General features: G+C 37.0%; 1 protein-coding gene across 6 annotated transcripts in view; it reads right to left on the bottom strand.

The window, feature by feature from the left end:
• Positions 1–11302: 11302 nt before the first annotated feature.
• Positions 11303–21178, bottom strand: part of LOC148038069 (uncharacterized) — a 101439-nt gene continuing 91563 nt past the window's right edge. Inside the window, exons 10-12 of one of the 6 annotated variants that reach the window (XR_015688947.1) lie at positions 12412–12483; positions 11919–12191; positions 11303–11812 (exon numbers count right to left, since the gene is read on the bottom strand). Coding sequence is in view for 5 of the 6 variants with exons in the window: in XM_087668598.1 (XP_087524724.1) it covers positions 12009–12191; positions 12412–12483 (255 nt within the window). In the remaining variant the exon portion in view is untranslated. Of the gene's footprint in view, positions 12192–12411; positions 12484–12907; positions 12961–21178 lie in introns of all 6 variants that reach the window. The other 5 variants (XM_087668590.1, XM_087668598.1, XM_087668584.1 and 2 more) reach the window with 5 other exon arrangements.

Raw genomic sequence — 21178 nt, 5'->3', positions numbered from 1 at the left:
GGTGGCAGCTCCCCCATCATTCGAGTGCACTCGGATGATGGAGGGGTTTCCACCCCCATTTTTTCTACACATTAAGATTCATTAGAAGCTATCAAGGTGTGTAGAAAAAAAGGGGGGTGGCGATCCCCCATCATTCGAGTGCACGCGGATGATGGGAGGGCTAACACCCTCCTTTTTTTCTACACACTAGGGTTTTTCCTAAGGTAAGGGGCTATAATACCCAAAATTGTGAGCATGTTGTTATCATCCATCCATAGAATTTGTTCCCTATGAGTTCTATTAATTGTAAGGACATAGTAGAAGATTACAAGATATAAGACCATGAAAAATCAAAGGCATAATAGGTTCAAACTTGTGTGCATTGTGTCATATATAATTAGATGCATTACAAATTGTTACATGATATAAAGAGGAGAAAGTGTAGTTTGGCATGGTGTTTGAGTGAGAAACTTGGTGATATAGCTAGACACTTGAGCCCATAAGGTTAGAATGGTTCCATAATGTATAAATAGGTGCTATAGCTACACATTGGGTCCCTAGTTGAAAATGCTAGCATAATGTCCATGATAGGTGATATATCTAGAAATTAGAGGTCCTAGGTTAGAGTGTTATCATAATGTTACGTTAACACATAGAGGACACATGGTATGATATTGTGACTGAGTGAGAAACTTGGTGATATAGCTAGACATTCGAGCACATAGGCTAGAATATTGCTAGCATAACATACATGAGAGGTGATATAGGACAACATTGGAGGCTCCATGATAGAATGCAAAAACAATGTACATTATTTTGGCAATTAAGGACACTTGGGATGCTAGGATGAGGCACATGATTTTGGTAATTTGAGACACTAGAGACCTAAAAAGGATGGTGAAATACATGGGATCCATAGATGTGGAATATAATTAAATAAGTAATAAAATTAAAATACAATTGATAACAAACATTGATAGTATTGATTCACTCTAATCAATCATTGTAACTAAATTCATTACAAACAATGATAATGATAATCAAGAAAAGCTACACTATTACATGTGAGTCATATCTACGATTAGTTGAGATATTTTCTTGTAATTTTTTTACCATTGTCTCGTGTAGTAGAGAGACGATGTGTTTGCAAATGCAAATGCGATTGCAATAAGCTTTCTCACAAGCTACATTCGTAAAATTATACCACTGACACCTAACACTCGTACTTTGTATCTTCAAGATCAAAAACTTTGCATGATATTTTGATGTGGCATTGGCTTGCATCACAAAATCCATGACCACATTTAAGGTATTAAAGTTTTTATTGAGATAGATTTATGATGGTGTCAAAATTGTTAGGTCAAAATACATTTGTAAAATAACTCACAAAATCCAAGCTCTCATATGTATGTCAACCATGGGGCATATGATAAAGCTAATGATAGACAATTACTTCTACAATAGATTTGCGACACACCTCCCCTTGCTTTTCTCGATGATGCTATAGAACATAGAATAATATTGTACACCATCCCTTACATTCTTTGTAACCCTATATATCACATATTACCATTACATTTTACACCCTATGGCATTTGCTAACATCATTATTCTTACACCATACCTTTCATCCTCATAGCTTTATAGTGTGCATGTTAAGTGAGTGGACATGTGACCCACTCTCCTTTAAGGGTAAAACTTGTCTTGTATCCAAAATAAGAAAAAAATTAGAATGCAAACATTGAAAAATTACTAGACAATTCTTCAATCAGCCATAGTGGTGATATATTAAATACTTACTTCGGTGCTCATGAAATTGTGCACCATATAACTCCCTGGACTTTCTTACAATGGTCTCCACTTCTATTCCATTTAACATAAGGACATTGGTTTGATGTTTATATATATTCCGTGTTTGTGATCAATCACAAGTACAACATGCCCAACTACAATCGACATTGCTCCGAGGGCGAGTATAACTTAATAGGTTAGAGTGTCAGATTGTGAATATGAAAACATGGGTTCAAATCCCATTACTTGCCAAAAATGAAGAAACCATATAGATTACATCTATTAGGCTATGATAATGTCTAATAATCTAATGTTATGTACCAATCTATCCCTTATCACTTCGGGCATTTGTTCGCATGTTTTTATTGTGCTTAAAACATGAGTTCATTGGATAGCCAGTCAACTAAAATATAAAGGAGATAACAAAGCCAGTTCTTGTATCCTTATTTAAAGCTAGTTCTCGTAACCTTTATTCAAAACCAGTTTTGAAAATATTCACCTTATCTTACAAAATAGATGTCAAATGACATTTTTATTTATAAAAAAAAGGCTTTTCAAACATGGTACCAATGGCCATCTCTTGTGCAACTCTACAATTGATGCTTGACTCCTATCATCACCATGAATAAAATAATGGCCATCTCTTGTGCAACTCTACAATTGAAGATTGACTTCTATCATAACCATGAATAAAATTCCCATGAAAATTTGGTATTTCTTTAGCTCTTTGAATGGAAATTTCAATGACCTTTACAACATTAAAGTACCTCTTAAAATCCACATCTTTTAGCATATGGTGGTACCAATAATATGCATGATAAGAGCAAACCAACTTCTCAATCAACTAGTTGATGTGCTGACAATGCAAGTTGCATTTCTCACTAAGAAAGCGACTCTTCAAAACTGAGTGCTAAGACTCAATGCTACCATTTGTCTCTTGATTTGCATGAGGGATAAGTCTTGTAGCACATATCCACATTCCTACGATAATAGTACCAATTGGTTTTCATCATGCTCTAGCTTAGTTGGATTCCATATATTAATTGCTGATGATGTCTCATTGGTATCTTGCAATTCTTTAATATACTTTGAGTGCTCTCTTCCAAAATTGGAAATTCCAAGTCAGTCTTGAAGACAGTTAAACTCCTAATTAGTAATCCCCAATTCTTTCTCAGCCTTTGCCTTGTTGAAACAAAGAGAAAGGGCATCCCTTGCATCAATAAACTTGTCATCTACAATTTCAGTGTCCAGTTTAAGTAACTCTTCATTGGATTCATTTTCGACATCAACTATGCCATTTGCAGCATCAGAAGCCTTTGCAACGATTGTGAAACAATAATCCTCCCCGAGATTAAAGAGTCTTTGGATGTCTAATAGTAGTATGTATTCCTTGTCCCTACTAAAGAGTCTTTGGATGTCTAATAGTAGTATGTATTCCTTGTCTAATAGTAGTATGTATTCCTTGTCCCTACTAATAGGAAAAGTTGGAAGAGAAGGAACAATATAGAAAGAAGGGAATCATACATAGTATCTACATTTGCATGGCTTGCTTCAATAATGGTCTCAGCTTTGAATTGGGCAACAAGCATACTATTGTATATAGGGTTACCTATACAAGATGACCATGTATCCTTGAAGTACTTGATGAATGATTGTTCCTCTTGTATTTTTCATAGAACTCTGATAGTAGAGTTTGAACCTCATCTATCCTAGCATTCTCATGTGAATTAGGTGTACCTTGCATGTTTATAATGTTGCAAAGTGCTCTAAACATATCAACACAAACTTGCCATATACATAGATACATAGGAACACCAAAAACCTTGTGAAAACACAAATGGATAAAACCACTTTGTGGTTAACGATGATGAGAAAAGACAACAAATGTAATTGTAGAAAGAAACCTTAACGAATAGCATTGATTTTTGCTTGAGCATCATCCACCATAAAAGCATTTGGTTCCCATGAATTGTTATAGTCCAAGAATCGATTTCTTAATGTAGCTAGCCAGGATGTAACTTATGTGGTACAAGAAGAGGATGTAATGGTCCATGCCACAGGCACTACATTGCGAAAATGATCAAACACAATAATTGTATACAAATGGAACTGCATAGAGAAGTTAACAAATAATTTTTTCAAGGGATAACATAATTAAAAAATTAAAGCTAAGAAAGAACAAGAAATATAGTACCTTATATTTATTAGTGCCAAATGTCGCATCCATTGCTAGCAAGCTATCATAACCATACTTACTAAGCATTTGAAGTTGCCACGTTGTTAGGATACCAAGTATCAAAGGATTATCTCCATCACCATAAGGTTGATAAAAGAAGATACTACCAAGATTGGGTAAAGCCCAGTTATGGACACTTTTCGTAGGCAAGAATAAGGAGATGTGACTCAAGAGGTGAGAGTAATTTGCGCTTTAAATATCAGGTATGTGGCCTTGTAATTGGATAATTCTTGGTCACCATTTTTTCCCCTCACACAAGAGTGGATTAAGTAACAATTTCTTGCTAAAAAGGTTGAAAATTCCAATTCTAATAGTGTTGCTCCCTCTATTACGGATAGTGTGAATTTTGTTGGGAGCTCCAAAACGGTCATAGATGCATTATATATCACATATCTTCATGCTAAAAAAGAGCAGTAGTGTGTGATATGACATTTATTCACGAACTATAATGTCAATGTCATTTATAAAAAATATCCAAGGTTGTTTCAAAAAGCTCAAAAAACTAGTTTCAATTGAAAAAGCACGAAATCAAAAGCTCGCAAAAATAATGTGCTCAACAACAAAAACAATAATGATGATGATAATGATAATGATGACAATGATAACAACAACAACAACAACAACAACAACAACAACAACAACAACAACAACAACAACGACAATGACAATGGGGACCAAGACAAGCATGATGATGATGATGATGACAACAATGATGACAAGAATAGAAACCACCTCAATGTCAATAACAACAATAGTAGAGGCAATTAGATGAGATGCTTGAGTCTAATCAAACATCACTTTTGGGCGTGATTTTCAAATAATTGTTGCAATGCTAATACGAATACTTATCGCAACCTTTTCTTACCATGGTAGAGGAGGTTGAGTTACTTGAGGTTGTATTTGTGCTAGTAACTGTGAAGAAATGGATCCCTCCCTCTAAGAAGAGATGGGAAGAAGCTCTATCCATGCTTTAGTGGGACAACTTAGGGGCATGATGTCAATTCTCTACTATTACCCAAATATGAATTGCTTATAAAGCGTTCTTTTTCAAATCCTAATAGAAAATGGAAGTACCCACTAATTCATTTCACCTAATTCTATGAAGAGAATTCAATTAGGATTAAATCGAACCAAGGAATCGCTAGTTGAGCTCAAGTTGGTCTTTTTGGAAGTACCCACAAATACCAACTTCAGGGTTATGTCATTAGGAATTTACGATTGTATTGTATGATTGGATTTGATAGTTCCCAATAAAGTTGACATACCATTGTTAAGAAGGTTTCCAACACATTGTCTAAAGTGATAATCAAATTCCCATCTAGCCCATGAGATCAAATTAGTACTCGAAGATGGACCAATTGCCAAGAGTCCCTACAAGATGTCAATTCCTAAATTAATAGGATTACAGGAGAAATTGAGAAAGCTATTGGATCAAGGCTTTATTTGCCCAAGTAAATCACCCTAGGGTGCTCTTGTCCTCTTTCAATGGAAGATGGGTGGATCTTTTCGAGTATGTATTGACAATAGGGGACTAAATCAAGTAATTGTCAAAGACAAGTATCCCATCCCCTAATTTGTGAACACTTGGATGAGCTGTAAGGTGGTAAGATCTTCTTAAAGATTTATCGAAGATTTGGTTATTATCAAATCTGAATCAAGGAAAAAGACAACCCAAAAATAGTCTTCAAAACTAGGTTGAGTACTAGAAATTTATTGTTATGTTCTTTAGTCTAACCAATACAACTACCTTCAACATGTTTGTTTAGGACATTGTTGACCCTTACATTGATGAATTTGTACTCATGTTTTTCAATGATATCCTGATCTCCTCTCAAAGATGGATGAAGAACATCAACATCACCTTCTGATTGTTCTAGAGACTCTCAAACCACACAAGAAGAGAAATGCTTTATTTTAGAAAAAGATTGAGTATTTGAGTTTACCATGACTAAAGAAGGGATAACTATTGACTCTCCCAAGCTCAAGGATATGCAATGTTGGCTTCCACTCTAGAATGTGAGAGAGATAAAAGGTTTTCTTGGGCTTATTAGATGGTATTGTATTTTCATTAAGGATTATGTCTTAATAATAGCAACTCTCACTTGTATTACTCAAGTAGAAGGTTTAGACAATTTAGATTGATTAATAATTTGCGAGTTTTGATAAACTAAAGGAGTGCCTTACCACCACTCCTATTTTGAAGCGACCCAACTTCATTAAAGAGTTCAAAGTCATAACATATGCCAACATCCTTGTAGTAGATACATCTCAACCCAATAAGAACATGTGATGGCATACTCCTTCGTAAAGATAAAACCTTATGAGAAGAACTATGCTACCCTTGACCTAGAATTGTCAAAAATCATACATGCATTAAAACTTTGGTGATATTTTCTATTTGGTATAAGATTTACATTTGAAATCAAGTATTGCCTATATCAAGTGATATGAAGATAAGTGGAAGCAAAAATGGTGCACAAAGACCATTACTTTTAAAAATAAAAATTAATATGGCTCATGTGCTTGATAGCCTAAAGATGCATAGGGCCAATGTACTTAATAGCCTAAGAATAGTTTGCATTACAACATGTAATAATGAAAGTGTAAAATACATGCAATAAGGATAAGAAACAATGGAAACGAGAATGGTGCATAGATACCCTAGCTCTCACAATGATGAACATGTAGGCAATGCTTGATAGTCTAGTAATAGCAAAAAACACCTTACATTTGTAGGACTTTTAGTTCGTTTTGTAGGGTCTACTAGGCTTGTGGAGCTTGCACTTCCTGCTACAGGTCCTACTAAGCTCCTTGTGCCTCTTGAATAGCCTTAGCTCTAGTGCAACTTTGAGATGATAATTCATCTTATATGTCATGCATGTGTGCCTCTAGAGTACGATACTTTCTATGAGATGTAGCTTATGCTTTGAGTGCCAGATTAAAGAAAAGCGTTCTCTAGAGGTCCTTTAAAAATAGAGATGTTAGATGCATAACAAAGGAAAAGCCATCTTGGGCAAACCACATGATAAGAGGTCAAACAAGCCTCATGACGAGGGTGGGAGAAATGGTAAGAGAAGGAAGTTATTTGAGTGAATTTTATTGTAAATAAGAGTGATGAAGATAAGTTTTATCTTTGTCCTTACTACATACTGGATATGGTTGGGGCCTTGTTTTCTCTAAAAGGTGTTAAACATTTCATGATGAGCATTTACCATGTCTTGTTGTTTTCAAATAAATGTACATGCTTGATCATACAAGTTCCCCATACCTCGTCATTAGAGCCTATTTTTAGATTAACTTGCTAATCACATCCTAGTTAGATAAAAAAGGAGGGATTTGACCTCATTAAATGCTTGTTTTCTTCTAACGTTAGGGTCAAACTAACATTAAATAACAATGATGCCTCCTCTTTTTTCTTTCTCATACTCTTTCTTTCTTCTTAAGTAGACCTCATTTATGAAAAACTTGATTTTGACATGTCAATAACCCTTGCTAAAACCTCAAAAAGCCACCCATTTTGATCATAATTTATTTTTTAGATTTGATTATTTTGAAGTCTTTGATCTCTTCCATTTATATTATTCTATTCTTTTTGCTTTTGCCAAATTTCTTTGTCATCTTTCTCTTTCTCAATCTCTAGTTCCTCTTTGTCTCCCTTAGAAACTTTGTCTCTTCCTTTTTTTTGGTGTGATAGCATGCACCATTAGTAAGAAGCTTGAGGTGTCATTTGGATTGGCAAGAGTTCTTGTATGTGCTCTCTACAAAAGCTCTTGAAGTTGTTATTTGGATTACTAGTAGCACTCTTATTTTGTAAATCTAAGTAAGTGTATTTGGAGAAAAGCTCAAATTTAGATCAGAATCTTCTTTGTCTCTTTTTCTTCTGGTATACATGCTTTAATGCTATAGTGAAGGACTAAGGAAAGTAGTCTCTTAGTTTGGTAACCTCTATCTCTCTTTGTGCAAGAGGATCTTGAAAGTATTCTTTTAAATACAAAGAACACTATCTCTTTCTCAACCTATGCAAGAAGATGTTATAGAGACCCATTCAAATTTTACAAAGAGCATTGCCTTTGTGTACCTGAGTAGATATTACAAAAACCCATTTACATTACATGCTCTGTTTTTTCTACATTCATCAGTATCACTTCATTTTGGTTTTTGATAAAGCTCAGCTACTAACTAGCATATAGGCAAGTGCACCCTAGCTACTAACTAATATACATGCAATTGCAACCCCCTAGCATACAATCCACAAGTAGTTGCTAACTAGCACATAGGCAAATGCACCACCCTAGTTGATAACTAGCATACATGTAACTATTAACTAGCACACAATGACAACTGCACCCAAGCTGCTAACTAGCATATAGGAAATTACACTCTAGATGCTAAGTGGTATATATGCAACTACAACTAGCACACAACGGCCTTAGATAAATGCATAATTGCCATGGGATTATCATAACCATCTATGATATGTAAGTAATCTCAATAAGCACATTCCATTATGGACATATTAGTTTTACATGTGCATTGATTGATCAAAAGTACTCCTACATTTTAGGCCTTATTTTTCTCAACTACTCAACTCCATACGATAGTGCAAACTTCTAGAGCTAATAACTTCAGATATGATCGTTAACTTTTGTTGATGTAAAAAGAGAAAATATTCAAAAGTTAACTCTCCATAATTTCACAATTGAGTTAATCAATTTCTTATTTTATGCTAAGATAGATGCAATCCAACCTTAGCTACCTACATTTCTTGCATTTCAAGGATCATAGGACACATCGAGCTTGGAGCGTAAACCTAAAAGGATCTTTCCATTGGATCAAGTTGGTCTCTTCTACAAAGTTGTTTCTCTACTCATGATCTATACCTTCACCATTCTTATCATCGAGATATTACTCCAACTAATACTGAATTAACATTTACCGATCTACAATTTTCACACAAAGTAGCAATCTACCATATTCATTGTTATATATTAGGTTGGTCTCAGTACCTATTGTATGAGGGATTGTATGTGAGAGAAAGGAGAGTGAGGGAGTGTGAGAATACTTGATTCATATATCTTATTTTTGTTTTACTTATCTCCAATCAATATATTTCTTTTGAGTGTCTAATCATTTCTATTGTCATTGGATTGTTTGCTTCTGCTATAGCCTACTTGATTGTGAATTCAAATTCCAATCAACCATTCGTGTCATTTGCTATCAATTTAGTTGCTCCACATATTTTCATATTTGCTCCACATGACTTAAAAAAAAAAGATCATTTCTAACCACTCATCAAGAAAAAACTTCTCCAAGTGACATCTCATTAATGCATCAACATCAATGTAAGTGATAGCATGGTTGGCTACATTCCGAATGCAACAAGTGTAAAAGAGACTTGGGGTATCTTAGCAAAAATTTATGGAATGTTGGCCACTTTTAGAAAATGCTATGTCTACCATTGGGAAGGTTTTGGTTTCCCCAAGTGTGCATGCAATGAATAGGTATCACATATGCACGCTTTGGGATACTGGCAAGATGCATTCCAATTGGTCCCATATTAATTTCATGAGTATGCATCAATTGAGGTTTTGGGTTAAAATGGTGCACATTACTGGTCGTTAATTCCCTTATGGGCAATTTGGACACTTTATGGTAGAATTCCTTGCAAAAAGAATGAATATCTTGATTTGATTGATACCAATATTAGAATGTATAATATAAATCTTGATGTGATTGATACTATTGGAATGTATGATGGTGGCTTTCCTAAAGGTGTAGCCATAAGTGTTCCATTTAGAGTATGACAAGGATAAGGATAGGTAACTAGTTTAGCCATTGCTCATTGCCGATTCTAAATGGTAGGTGGTACATAACAAGAAGCGTAGAAAGATCGAGATTGGACATCTTGTTGGTAGCCAAGTAGATTGCAATGAAGTGATTCAAATTTATGCAAGGAGGAAGGACAAACCCACGAAGGAGTGTAGAAAGGAAAATGGGTCATTAAGTACTATGTTCGGCTATGATTTGAGGCTACAAGTGGTCTAGTTGCCTAATCCACTTGCTTATGTTGCATTTGAAAAGGGAGTAAAAGTGATCCCACCTTGGGACTAAAGATTCCTAATCAAGAATGCTAAGAATATAAATCAACCTTTTGCTTCAAAGAGAGAAGGCCATGGGGAAAATGCATTTGCATTATAATAGAAACTTTTGGATGAAGAGTTGCTAGTTGCATGGTAAACAAAGGCAAAGGGAAGATTATATGTAAAATTGTCCTTGTGTTCCTTATGAAATTTGCCACTTGGAATGTTGGAGAAATGTTCGCTTGAAGCAATATTTTGCAAGTATGCAAATGAAATTACACCACCTTTGATCTGTCCTTGTCAATTAGTTTGGAAAATGGGGATTATGCTTGATTCTTGGAGAGTGGAAGTTACAAAGTGCTTCTTAAGGTGCCCTTGCCTTCCTCTTTAAAATGTTGACTGCATATCTCCAAACATTATTATTGCCCACGATCTTACATTACTTACCATTGTTGCTTTGGTCAAAAGACTATCTTATGGGATGTAAGTGGTCCATCCACTTCATGTTGTGGAAAAAAGACCACAATTTGACATTACTCAAAATTTGGGGGGATTATATATATACACCTAAACAAATAGGGAGTAGTGGACTTTTAGACATGGAGATGTGTGATAGCCATCCAATGGACTTTATTCAATGTTGTGTTCTGAATAGTAGCTTTGTGTTGCCATTAATAGAAAGTCCCCAAAGGCCTAGTCTCTCTTGTTGATGCTTTGGGAGCCCTCCAACACCACTTTGCATTCAATTCATCCCATCCAAAGGAACTTTCATGTGCTTAGAGGGTACCATGATCTATGGGCAACAATTTCAAATTCTATGCTTATTTGATATCCCTTCCCTTTGTTAGACTTGGAACACACTTGGCAAGACTAGAAAATCAATAATCAACTAATCATAGAGGAAACCTTTTGCAAAACCAAATACAACATTGCTTTATCAAGGACTACACATGGTTGAAGTGGGTAATGTCAACTCTTTATGTAGCCTCCACAAGGGCAAAGCACACTAAAGCCTACAATGATGGTGGGATGGCTCAATACAAGCACTTTTACAAACTTCATTTAGAGAATGTTTGTGGGCATTTGATTGTCAAAAGCTCTATGCATCTAAAGGATTTAGTTTTTCAACTAAACCCCAAATTTAGAGGGGTCATGCAATCACATATACTAGTGGCTTCATGCCTTGGTAAAACTTGTCCCTTGATTTGTAATTTCCTAGATTTTGTAAACATCCATCACAATGTCAAACAAAGAGACGTCCAAATTAGTATTCATACAACCTTTTCAAGCTGAAGTTTTGATGTGTGTAGATTGTTACACTGGTCAAATAATCACAATAATTAAAAAAAGGCAAGTTGAATGGAATGCTGTTTCTCAATAATTATGTTTAATCCATCTTACCATCTTTGACAATATTATATATATGTATGTCGAAAGAAGCAAATGCTGTTTAAATGGTGAAAGGCACCCCATGCTCCAACCTTATTGCAACTAAACAACTGAACCGCTGTAGTTTATGTGACTACTGGTTGGAAAATTGCATCAAATTGACATCGCCACAAGCTTTGGTGCGTTCTACGCACGAGAAATGCCTTTCTTCTCGAGCTGTGCAGAACGGGAAATGCCTTTCTTCTTGGGCTCGTTTCTGAACTCTTATAGTCTTGTGGTCGCATTAGCGGCTTTTTGTCATCAACCACGGCGTGGCTGCATCTTCGTCAACGTGTATCTGATCACGTAGCCAGGTATGGAAACAGAAAACACATCAAACAAGTGCGAAAAACGAAAGGCCAGTGATCTGCTAGATATGGGGAAGTTGGAGGACTAGTAAGTACAGGAAGGGCAACTGCGCTCCAGTGGTCTGTCTCGAAAGAATTACATGTCCAGTCAGGAGGGTAAGTTCCCGTGTCATCAAGAGCGGAATCTTAGCTGTTCAACTTTCTTTCCGAGTCTTTCTGCACAAAATGAATACCGTCGCCCTTGGGAGGATATTTGTGGGGTAGAAACATTAACAACCACCAATAAGCACCACCTCTATCGAACAGCGCTTGCAAGTTTTTGAGCTTTCCTAGGTCATACGCGTTTCCAGGCTGTGGAAGAACCGATTTCTGTCAGAGAGAAAACAACCTGTCATTTTTTGAAGGTGCATACCTGATCAGCGAGCAAAATGCGCACAGTCCACTACAGTTCCATACACAGAGAGCCACCAGCAGTATTACATGTGGTGCTCTATAAAATAGGAAACAACGTTAGCTCTCCCTGTGAATTTATTTTTCCAGTTCCTTGCTCACTCGGGGATCACTCTGGAAGCAATGATGCATGTCCTACCTCTCCTTTCTGTCTTGCTTCAAGCCTTGCTTGGCGTCGTCTTCGCCGATTCGCGTAGAAATCAATGGTAGTCTGCAAAGAAATTACATCAGATGCATCCTCTTCATTATGTAATCATGGATGATTCTTCTCACAAACAGTTCGACATTTTCATCACAATCCTAGCTCCCTGCATGAATTGGCATCATAGCTATCCTGAATCGTTGTTCTACCAGCCCGAATCAGTATCATAGCTCCCTTAAGCAGATTGCTAGGGAGTCGTTGACCTATGTCTTGCTTCCTTTATATTTGTACTGTGTGTATTTTACCCCAGAGAAAATGATTAAATACGTGTTTCTAACAAAATTATATTTCCTGGAGAAAAAAATGTTATATAAAATATCTCAACGGAATCAGCCCAAGCCATGTCATGTTAAGAGCAGCTGTCACTCTTACTATGTGCTAATGCGCACTTTGGAGAACACCCCTTGTTATAGAGATCATAAGCAAAACTTACAAACACTTCCGGTCTCGGATAGGTGCCAAAAAGAAACATCCATCTATCCCAATCTGAACAAGACAGTCTCGGATTTCAGTAGGAATGAAGTCCAAACTTTGATTCTCCATTTCAATCTTTAACGTCTATCACTTAATCTTCTAAATAGCTAATAAAACGAGAATGTCAAGGGCTGAAAGGAATTCCGCGGTTGATAGAATAACTATTTATTTGGATTCTTCTTCAAGTCAGATTCCAATTGACAGAAAAATAGATCACAGCAATTTCATCATGGGTATTCTCATGGTTTTATCTGATTAGTCCAGTAGAATCTCATATGAATAAAGCTTCCTTACAAACAGAAATGCATTGCAATACATCTGCACAACATGTGGGGTTAGCACCACGTAATGATCTCCAATGATTGAGTAGCCCAATGAATAAGGGTCACGGACAACACCATCCTGTCGATAGGAACGCAAGATTCACTGGCAAAAGCTCACGTAAATGGGACATGTATTACCAGAATATTCCCACTGGTGTCTGGGAGTAGATGCTCTTTTAAATTGTCTAATAAAAAAAAGCTCCACATTAGTCAGAGGAGGATACAGGTCCACATGAGAGCTTCCCTTCGAAAACCCACACACAGGGCAACAAAGAATACACCATTGTCTACACCTAGCTAATATTAAAGTTCCCCCTTGTATAAAGTAAATAAGTAGCAAAATCACAGCTAGCCTATATCAGATCACCTCTAGCAGTAGTGTATTAACCCATTATTCTGGTTGATTCTATGTGCAACTTGCTCCAGTTGAGGGACCCCCATATCAGATCACCGTCTAGCAGTAGTATGCGTTAACGCATTACTCTGGTTGATTCTACATGCAACATGCTCCAGTCGGGCAACCATCATCTGAATGTTGTAATGCCCACCCTTACCTTCTGCCACCCTCTGCTGCAGCATCTCCTCACCTCCTCGCTGCTCTCTCTCCCCCTGCTTGTGCACCTGTTTACAACAGTTTGCGCACACACATGCTCTGGTCATCAACACATTTCTCCTCTTCCCATCCCATCCCATCGGCTCCCCTGCCAGTTCAGCAGCCTCTAGAGTTGCAGTGTTGGCTTCACTCCACCCTCCTCATTAGTACACCTCACACATTGCCGAGGCCACACTCTTCTGTGCTGTGGCAGCACACAGCTTGCCACACATGGTAGACACCACCCTCCACAGCTTTCTAGCTGCAACCCCTGGTTGTTCCTTCCTGTAGCTGCGCACAGCTTGTCATACACGCAGCCACCCTCCACAGCTTTCCAGCTGCACCCCACTGTTGTTCCCTCCCTTTGGAATGGCCTTCTTCGACTGTCTGGTGCAGAGTCCACAGTTTTGTCATTCCTTCCCTTTGCAACGGCCTTCTTTGACTGTTTGGTGTGGCATCCACAGTCTGCAGGTTTGGGTTCACTTATACAGCACACACAATGGAAACCTCTAGTCTGGTCCAATGAGCTATTGTACCCAAGTCTACAACCTTGCACATTGTTCTTTCTAAGAAGCAACTTCAATCACCAAAGGCAATGCCCTATGCTGAAATCATAGCCTTTGGGCACCCTCTTGTGCAAAGCTGCATGGTTGGCTTCACTCTACCCACCTCATTGGTACCTCACACATTGCCGAGGCCACAATCATGGGGCACATCATCTTCATGATTAAGCTTACATTTGTGGAGGCCACTCAAGAATCTGTTGACCATAGTTGTTGGGTACAAAAGGTACGATACAGTATGGCACGATAAATATGGTGCTAAATGGTACCTTGAGATTTTATAAGGTACGGTACGATTTTAGTATGAAAATTTTTAAAACTTGATTATTTTGAACTAAAGTAGTAGAATAGATGTTTTAATTCTAAATAGCAATGCCATTAGAGTATATAAGATGAATATTTAGGGGTAACATGCCAAAACCTCATGCCGCATGCGCAACATGCACTACTGTTACCTACAAGTTATAAGTACATAGATGAGAGTGCATACATCATACACAAGATCATACAAATAAGAGTAGGCTTGAGAGAGATGATTGAGAAAGAGAGGCTAGAGAGAAAGAGAGGGTTTTGAGAGATGGAGAGGCTTGAGGGAAAAAGAGGGTGTCTGAGGCTTGAGAGAGAGAGAGAGAGGAGAATAAAAAAGAAAGAAAGAAAGAAAGAAAGAAAGAAACACGTAGGCTTAAGGGAGAGTGACCAAAAAGGGCCAATTCTTTGGTACTACATCATACAAATACGTACAGTATGGTACACGGATGGGAGTGGATATATCATACATGAAGGATTATACAAATAAGAGTAGGCTTGAGAGAGAAGGTTGAGAAACAGAGAGGCTAGAGGGAGAGCAAGACTTGAGAGAGCTGGAGAGGCTTGAGAGAAAAAGAGGGTGTGACACGCTTTGGGAAGAGAGAAAGAAGAAAGAAAGAAGAGAAAATAAGAAAGGAGAAAGAAAGAAAGAAAGTTATAGCCTTGGGAAAGAGTGGCCAAAAAGTGCCAATTTTTTCATATTAAATCGTATGAATATGTATGGTATGGTACTATATGGATCGTACCATACGAAATAGTTTGTATTACATACGGAGACAGCCCTGGTATTGACAACTCTTTGTTGATCTTGGGAAAGGGACTTATCTACATGGTGCCAATCTCCTTAGGAAGAGAGAGCTCTACATATTACGTAAGACTTATGTATAATCAAGACCTGCTATGAAAGAATTGTTAAAGGACACACTTATCAGGCATGACAACTTCATCATTAGGTATTAGATTAGGATTCAACAACATGCACATATACACATATCCAACTCAACTTTCTCATTAGAAGAAAGCTTGGATGAATCACGGACTCTAAAATGGTCTATGGCGTCGGTCACAAGCTCCGACAAATCATAGGACTCTTAAGATGGCAAGCATCATTACCTACCAAATGCGGTAATTCTCCTCTTAAGGAAAAGCCAATAATACAAGGACCTGATGTTTCATAATAGCCTAAAACTCCACATTGAGCTCAGAAGACATTGTCACCTAAATAACCTGCACAAAAACAAAGGCAACCTTGAATATGCAACTTGCTAGGGCTTCCTCCACTCATCTCGAACTTGTTTCAACTACCTAAGGCAATGAAAACTCAAAGTTTGCAACAACAAAAGGCTGAAAACACAACCTTTTCTCCTTCACAAACAGCAAAAAATCAACACTTTTGCTCCTTTCTTGCACTTCTCCACTCGTCTTAGCCTTGTGTCGATGTGCAGCTCCTTTGCTCACCATCGAACACTGAAAACACCACCTTTTGTCATGCTGAAATCTCCTCTTCAAGTCTGCCCACCATCAATTAGCCCTTCTACATCGCTTTGATACCATGTTAGAGTGCAGCAAGTGCGGAAGCGTATGACCAAATTGAAAGCAAATGGAGAGAGAGAGAGAGAGAGAGAGAGAGTATAACATAGAAATCTGCAATGATGAAAGCTGAATAAAGGAAGCAAATATATATAATGGGTTATCGAATGTATCCACAAGAGCTCTCACACCTGCACATACTAAATCTGCATGATGTTTGACCCAGGCCAGCCTATAAATAGGTCAAAAGAAAAACAACAAAATAATCATGCTGGCCAACTACTGCCAAAACAGCCCACCTACATAAAATAAATAATAAACTGACAAATTGCAGCGAAAATGCAGCATGCATGCCACATGGCACCTGCCCAACTGCTACGTCACCTGCCTAATTGGCCGGAATTGCTACGAATAGTCGGCGACTGTATGAATGTATTTGACCTGATCCAAAAATGTGTAAATCTATCCTAGAGTGTTTATATGTTTTCCATGCTTGTCCAAGGGATGACTAAATCTCTAACATCAGCTTCCAGATACATAGTTTTTTAGAATGAAGATTGTTGTAAGATAAAGAGTTTCTTTCATCCTATTTTTCTTTTCTCTAAAAATTTGGAATTTCATTATATTTTTCTTTTTTATATGAAAGGCAAGGGATTTGAAAGACATATGGAACCAATGATAGGATTGGTTTCATAGGCCCATCCACGCCATAGCTCATATCCTTCATTCTCTGCGGAGGGATAAGCAACAATATGTCAACAAAAAACTAGAGGATGGATGGAATGAGCATATAAACAAGATTATGAGAGATGACTATAATATGCTTTCGAAACTAAGAGAATATGGACCCTTTTTCTTTTTCCTATGAAAGGTTAGGGTTTTGAAAGACATGGTAAGCCTATCCATGCCATTGCTCATATTCTTTATTCTCTATGAAGGAACAAGCAACGATATGTCAACAAAGAACTAGAGGATGGATGGAATGAGCATGTAAACAAGATTATGGAAGATGACTATGATAGCTTTTGAAACTAAAAGATGAATCTCTTCTTTTTCATAATTAGAGTAGTGTATTCGGATCACGCATTGCAGAGCAAGAACACGAATAGTTGCAACCAGTCTCTTGGTGGAAAAAATACAGCATCGAGATATTTATCTTGGTAACAGTAAACATTTGATTCATCAACTAACTTCCATAATACATATTACTTCTGAATTTTTATATAAGCTTTGAATTTTCTGACATGTCTTCTATCAGAGATGCATTGCAATGAGAGTTCTCTCACGAGATTGTAGCTCTAGGCCTTGTGAAAGAAATTGGAGTACATGGGCCTTGCTCCATACCAAGCAGAGAATAAACTCTCTATACAACGACTAGAGAGATTAATCTTTTGCCATTCCAATCTATAATTGCTTGAGCAAAGTGACTATTCCTTTAAACCTTCCAAGTGAATCTCAACAAGATAGATATTATGAAATGCAAAGAATTGCTAGATGTTCCACACGAGGAGAGAGATCTATACTATGCTGTACGAGGAGATTACTACACCTTGTGCCACACGATCTCAAAAAGCAACTTTAGGTGGTGCTAGTACTTTAAAGGTACCTCTAGCTCTTTAGGATACATTTGAGAAGTCTTTTGGGAGTGAGAATAACAATGGGAATGAGACTGATGCCATTGAGTCAAGAGATGAGAAGATAGGTGTGGATGAGGATATGGATACCATTGAGACTTGACTTAAGATTTTTAATTTAGGACTTGGGATTTGGCCTTTAGGGTATTTTGAGTTTAGGATTCTTAATTTCATTGTCATTTGAAGTTTAAACATGCTTATTAGCAGCTTTTGTGATTCATGTGATATACCACATATTGCAAATCACATGGTCCATGGATTCATTTTGATACAATTTAGAGACGCGCATTGTTATTGCTATTATTTTAACATTGATTGCATTTTGTATGTTTAAGCAAATCTATGGCATCATGCTTCCTTTATATTCATGAAATGTTAAATTTGCATAATGAATAGTGCAATATGGTGTACTGCATGTATATTATGTGAATTGTTGGTCTATTGATTGTTCACATAGATTTAGTATACAATGTTGAATCATGTTCAAAATATATTTTGTTATGATCCATGGGACTAGAAGTATTTTTATATGAATATAAAATTTCAATAATTTTCATCTCGAAAGAAACCCATTTCTTATGTTTTGGAAAACTCATATGAAACTTTGAAAACCGATTTCATACCTCATATTTCAAACCCTTGGCAACTATGTCCAAAACCCCTAGCAACTATATCAAGTTTCTTTTCTTCACTTGAAATAAACTCGTAGAGGCATTTTCCAATAAAAAAGTTCATCATACAAAACTTCCATGATGAGCAATTATTTTTTTCTACTTCTCAATAATAGGATTTCTATTGTTCTTAGCAACTATGACAAAACTGAGTACCAAACAACAAATAAGTCTTCTATAACCTTTCACAATATGTGTACAAATATTGGGATGAGTGTGCAATGTTAAGAGTGAGAGCGAGAGAATCCCAAGATGAGTGTACTAGTGAGTCATGGTACACAAAGAATAAAATATATTTATATGTTAGGATACAAATAAGAGTGTGTTCACATACACATGGAGATTAAGAGACTTTATATCAACAACCTCCCACTTAAAGGCCTGAAGTGGTACTTTAAGCTAGTCAACTCCCACTAATCGATTGCAATGCTCATGCTGAGCCTTAGCAAGACTCTTAGCAAGACCTGTCGAATTAAATGATACCGAACATCTATATGTTTGGTACGAGTATGAAACATGGCATTCTTAGCTAGACATTTGCTACTTGGCTATCACAACCAAGCAATACGTAAAGAAAGACCGAAATCCTTGACCAAATGGCTGAGCCAAATAGCTTCCTTAGAAGCTTCTATGGCTGAAATACATTTAGCCTCTATAGTACTCAATGCCACAATTTTCTACAACCTTGAACACCAAGAAATAGCCCCACCAGCCAAAGTAAAGGCATACCCATTAGTAGATTTTCTAGTATTAAGATCTCTTGCTATGTCCAAATCACAGAATCCCTATAATTCTAGTGTACCCTTTCCATAGCATATACACTTTTCTTGTGTACCTTTTAAGTATCTAAAGATAAATTTCACTACTTTCCAATGTGGCTTGCCAGGGTTAGACATGAGTCTACTAACAACTCCCACTGCATGAGCAATGTCAAGGCGAGTTGCAACCATGGTACATATCAAAAAACCACAAGCTGATGCATAAGATATGCCCTTCATAATGGTAATAGCTGCATTATCCTTTGGGCAATCAACTTTGTATGTGGCGGTAAAGGCACACCAAGAGGCTTAGCATCAATCATATTAAATCTATCAAGTACTTTGTTGATGTACTTGTCCTGTAAGAGAAACAACAAGTGCTGCCCTCTATCTCTTTTAATGCGAAAACCTAAAATGTGTTCAGCTGGCCCCAAATCTTTCATTGCGAAGGCTGAACTAAATTGCCTTTTAAGAGTATTTAAAGCACTCTTATGCTTTCCTCCAATTAGCATGTTATCCATATATAAGATCAACACAATAAAACTTCCATCATCAATCTTTTTAGTATATAAGCAGTGATTTGCATGATTGCGTTTAAATCCATGGTTGAGCATAAAAGTATCAAACTTTTAATACCACTGTCTAGGGGACTGTTTCAGCCCATATAAACTCTGTGTTTCAACTTACAAACCAAATGATCTTTCCTTGGAATAGTAAAACCTTCGAGTTATTTCATGTACAGCTCTTCATCCAAGTCACCATGAAGCAGAGTCATCTTCACCACTAGTGAAAAAACCTCCTAGAAGTCTATGCATTCCTATTGTATATGGCTCTTAGCAACCAAACGTGCTTTGTATTTGGGCTTCCCATCAATATATTTCACCTTGTAAACCCATTTATTAGGGATAGTTTTCCTATCCTTGGGCCAAGATACAAGCTCCCATGTGTTATTCGCATACAAAGACTTCATCTCTTCCTGCATAGAAAGCTTCCACTTTCTCTTGTTTTCACATGACTATGCCTCTCTAAATGTCAAAGGCTCACCTTCATCAGTCAATAAAATGCAATCATAAAATGGCTGAAACCTTTGTGGCTTCCTTTTTATACATGTAGACCTTCTTACCCAATGATTTGTATTGTTAGGCAATGGGCCTGCATCCTTAGGTATGCGCACACCATCACCTCGTGGCTGATTTTCAGCATTTTCTTCTTACTATAACCTATTTTCAACATGTTCTTCTTATTGTCCTATTCCATCATGTGCATCAATTTATTGTCCATTATCTTTTGGCTGTAGCACAATAGGTTGTTGCTCATTTTCAACATCAAAAGGGACAAAATCTTCAGCTAATGATTGCTGAATGGCTAACAGTTCATGTTGAAATTTAACCTTCTTTTTGTTAAGGTCACCATGTGCAATATTTTTCAGTAACTTTGCCTCATTAAATAGTACGTCTCGGCTATGAACTATCTTTCTGTCTTGAGGAAGTCAAACTCTATAATCCATCTCTCCCTTATCTCCATATCCCATGAAGATGCCCTTGATAGATTTCACGTCTAGTTTTGTCCTTTGATTTACAAGAATATGCACAAAGGCATCACAACCAAAGACACGCAAATGGTCATATGAAGCAAGTTTGCCAAACCAAACCTCTTCAAGAATGCCATTTTCCAATGCACGATTGGGAGAGTAATTGCATACATGAAGTGCAGTTTTAAGAGCCTCTCCCCAAAATTGTTGCGAGAGATAGTTGTGAGAACAGCATGCATCTGATTCTCTCACAAAGTGTGCGATTATATCTTTCAACCATGCCATTTGATGCAAGATTGTAAGGGGCTATCAACTCCCTCTT

The sequence above is a fragment of the Lygodium microphyllum genome, chromosome 3, assembly GCF_053477565.2.
Source record: "Lygodium microphyllum isolate KBCC chromosome 3, Lygodium_microphyllum_v1.1.10, whole genome shotgun sequence".
NCBI classification, from domain to species: Eukaryota; Viridiplantae; Streptophyta; class Polypodiopsida; order Schizaeales; family Lygodiaceae; genus Lygodium; species Lygodium microphyllum.
The sequence above is the reverse complement of the archived record's forward strand: the minus strand, read 5'-3'. Positions and strand labels throughout refer to the sequence as shown.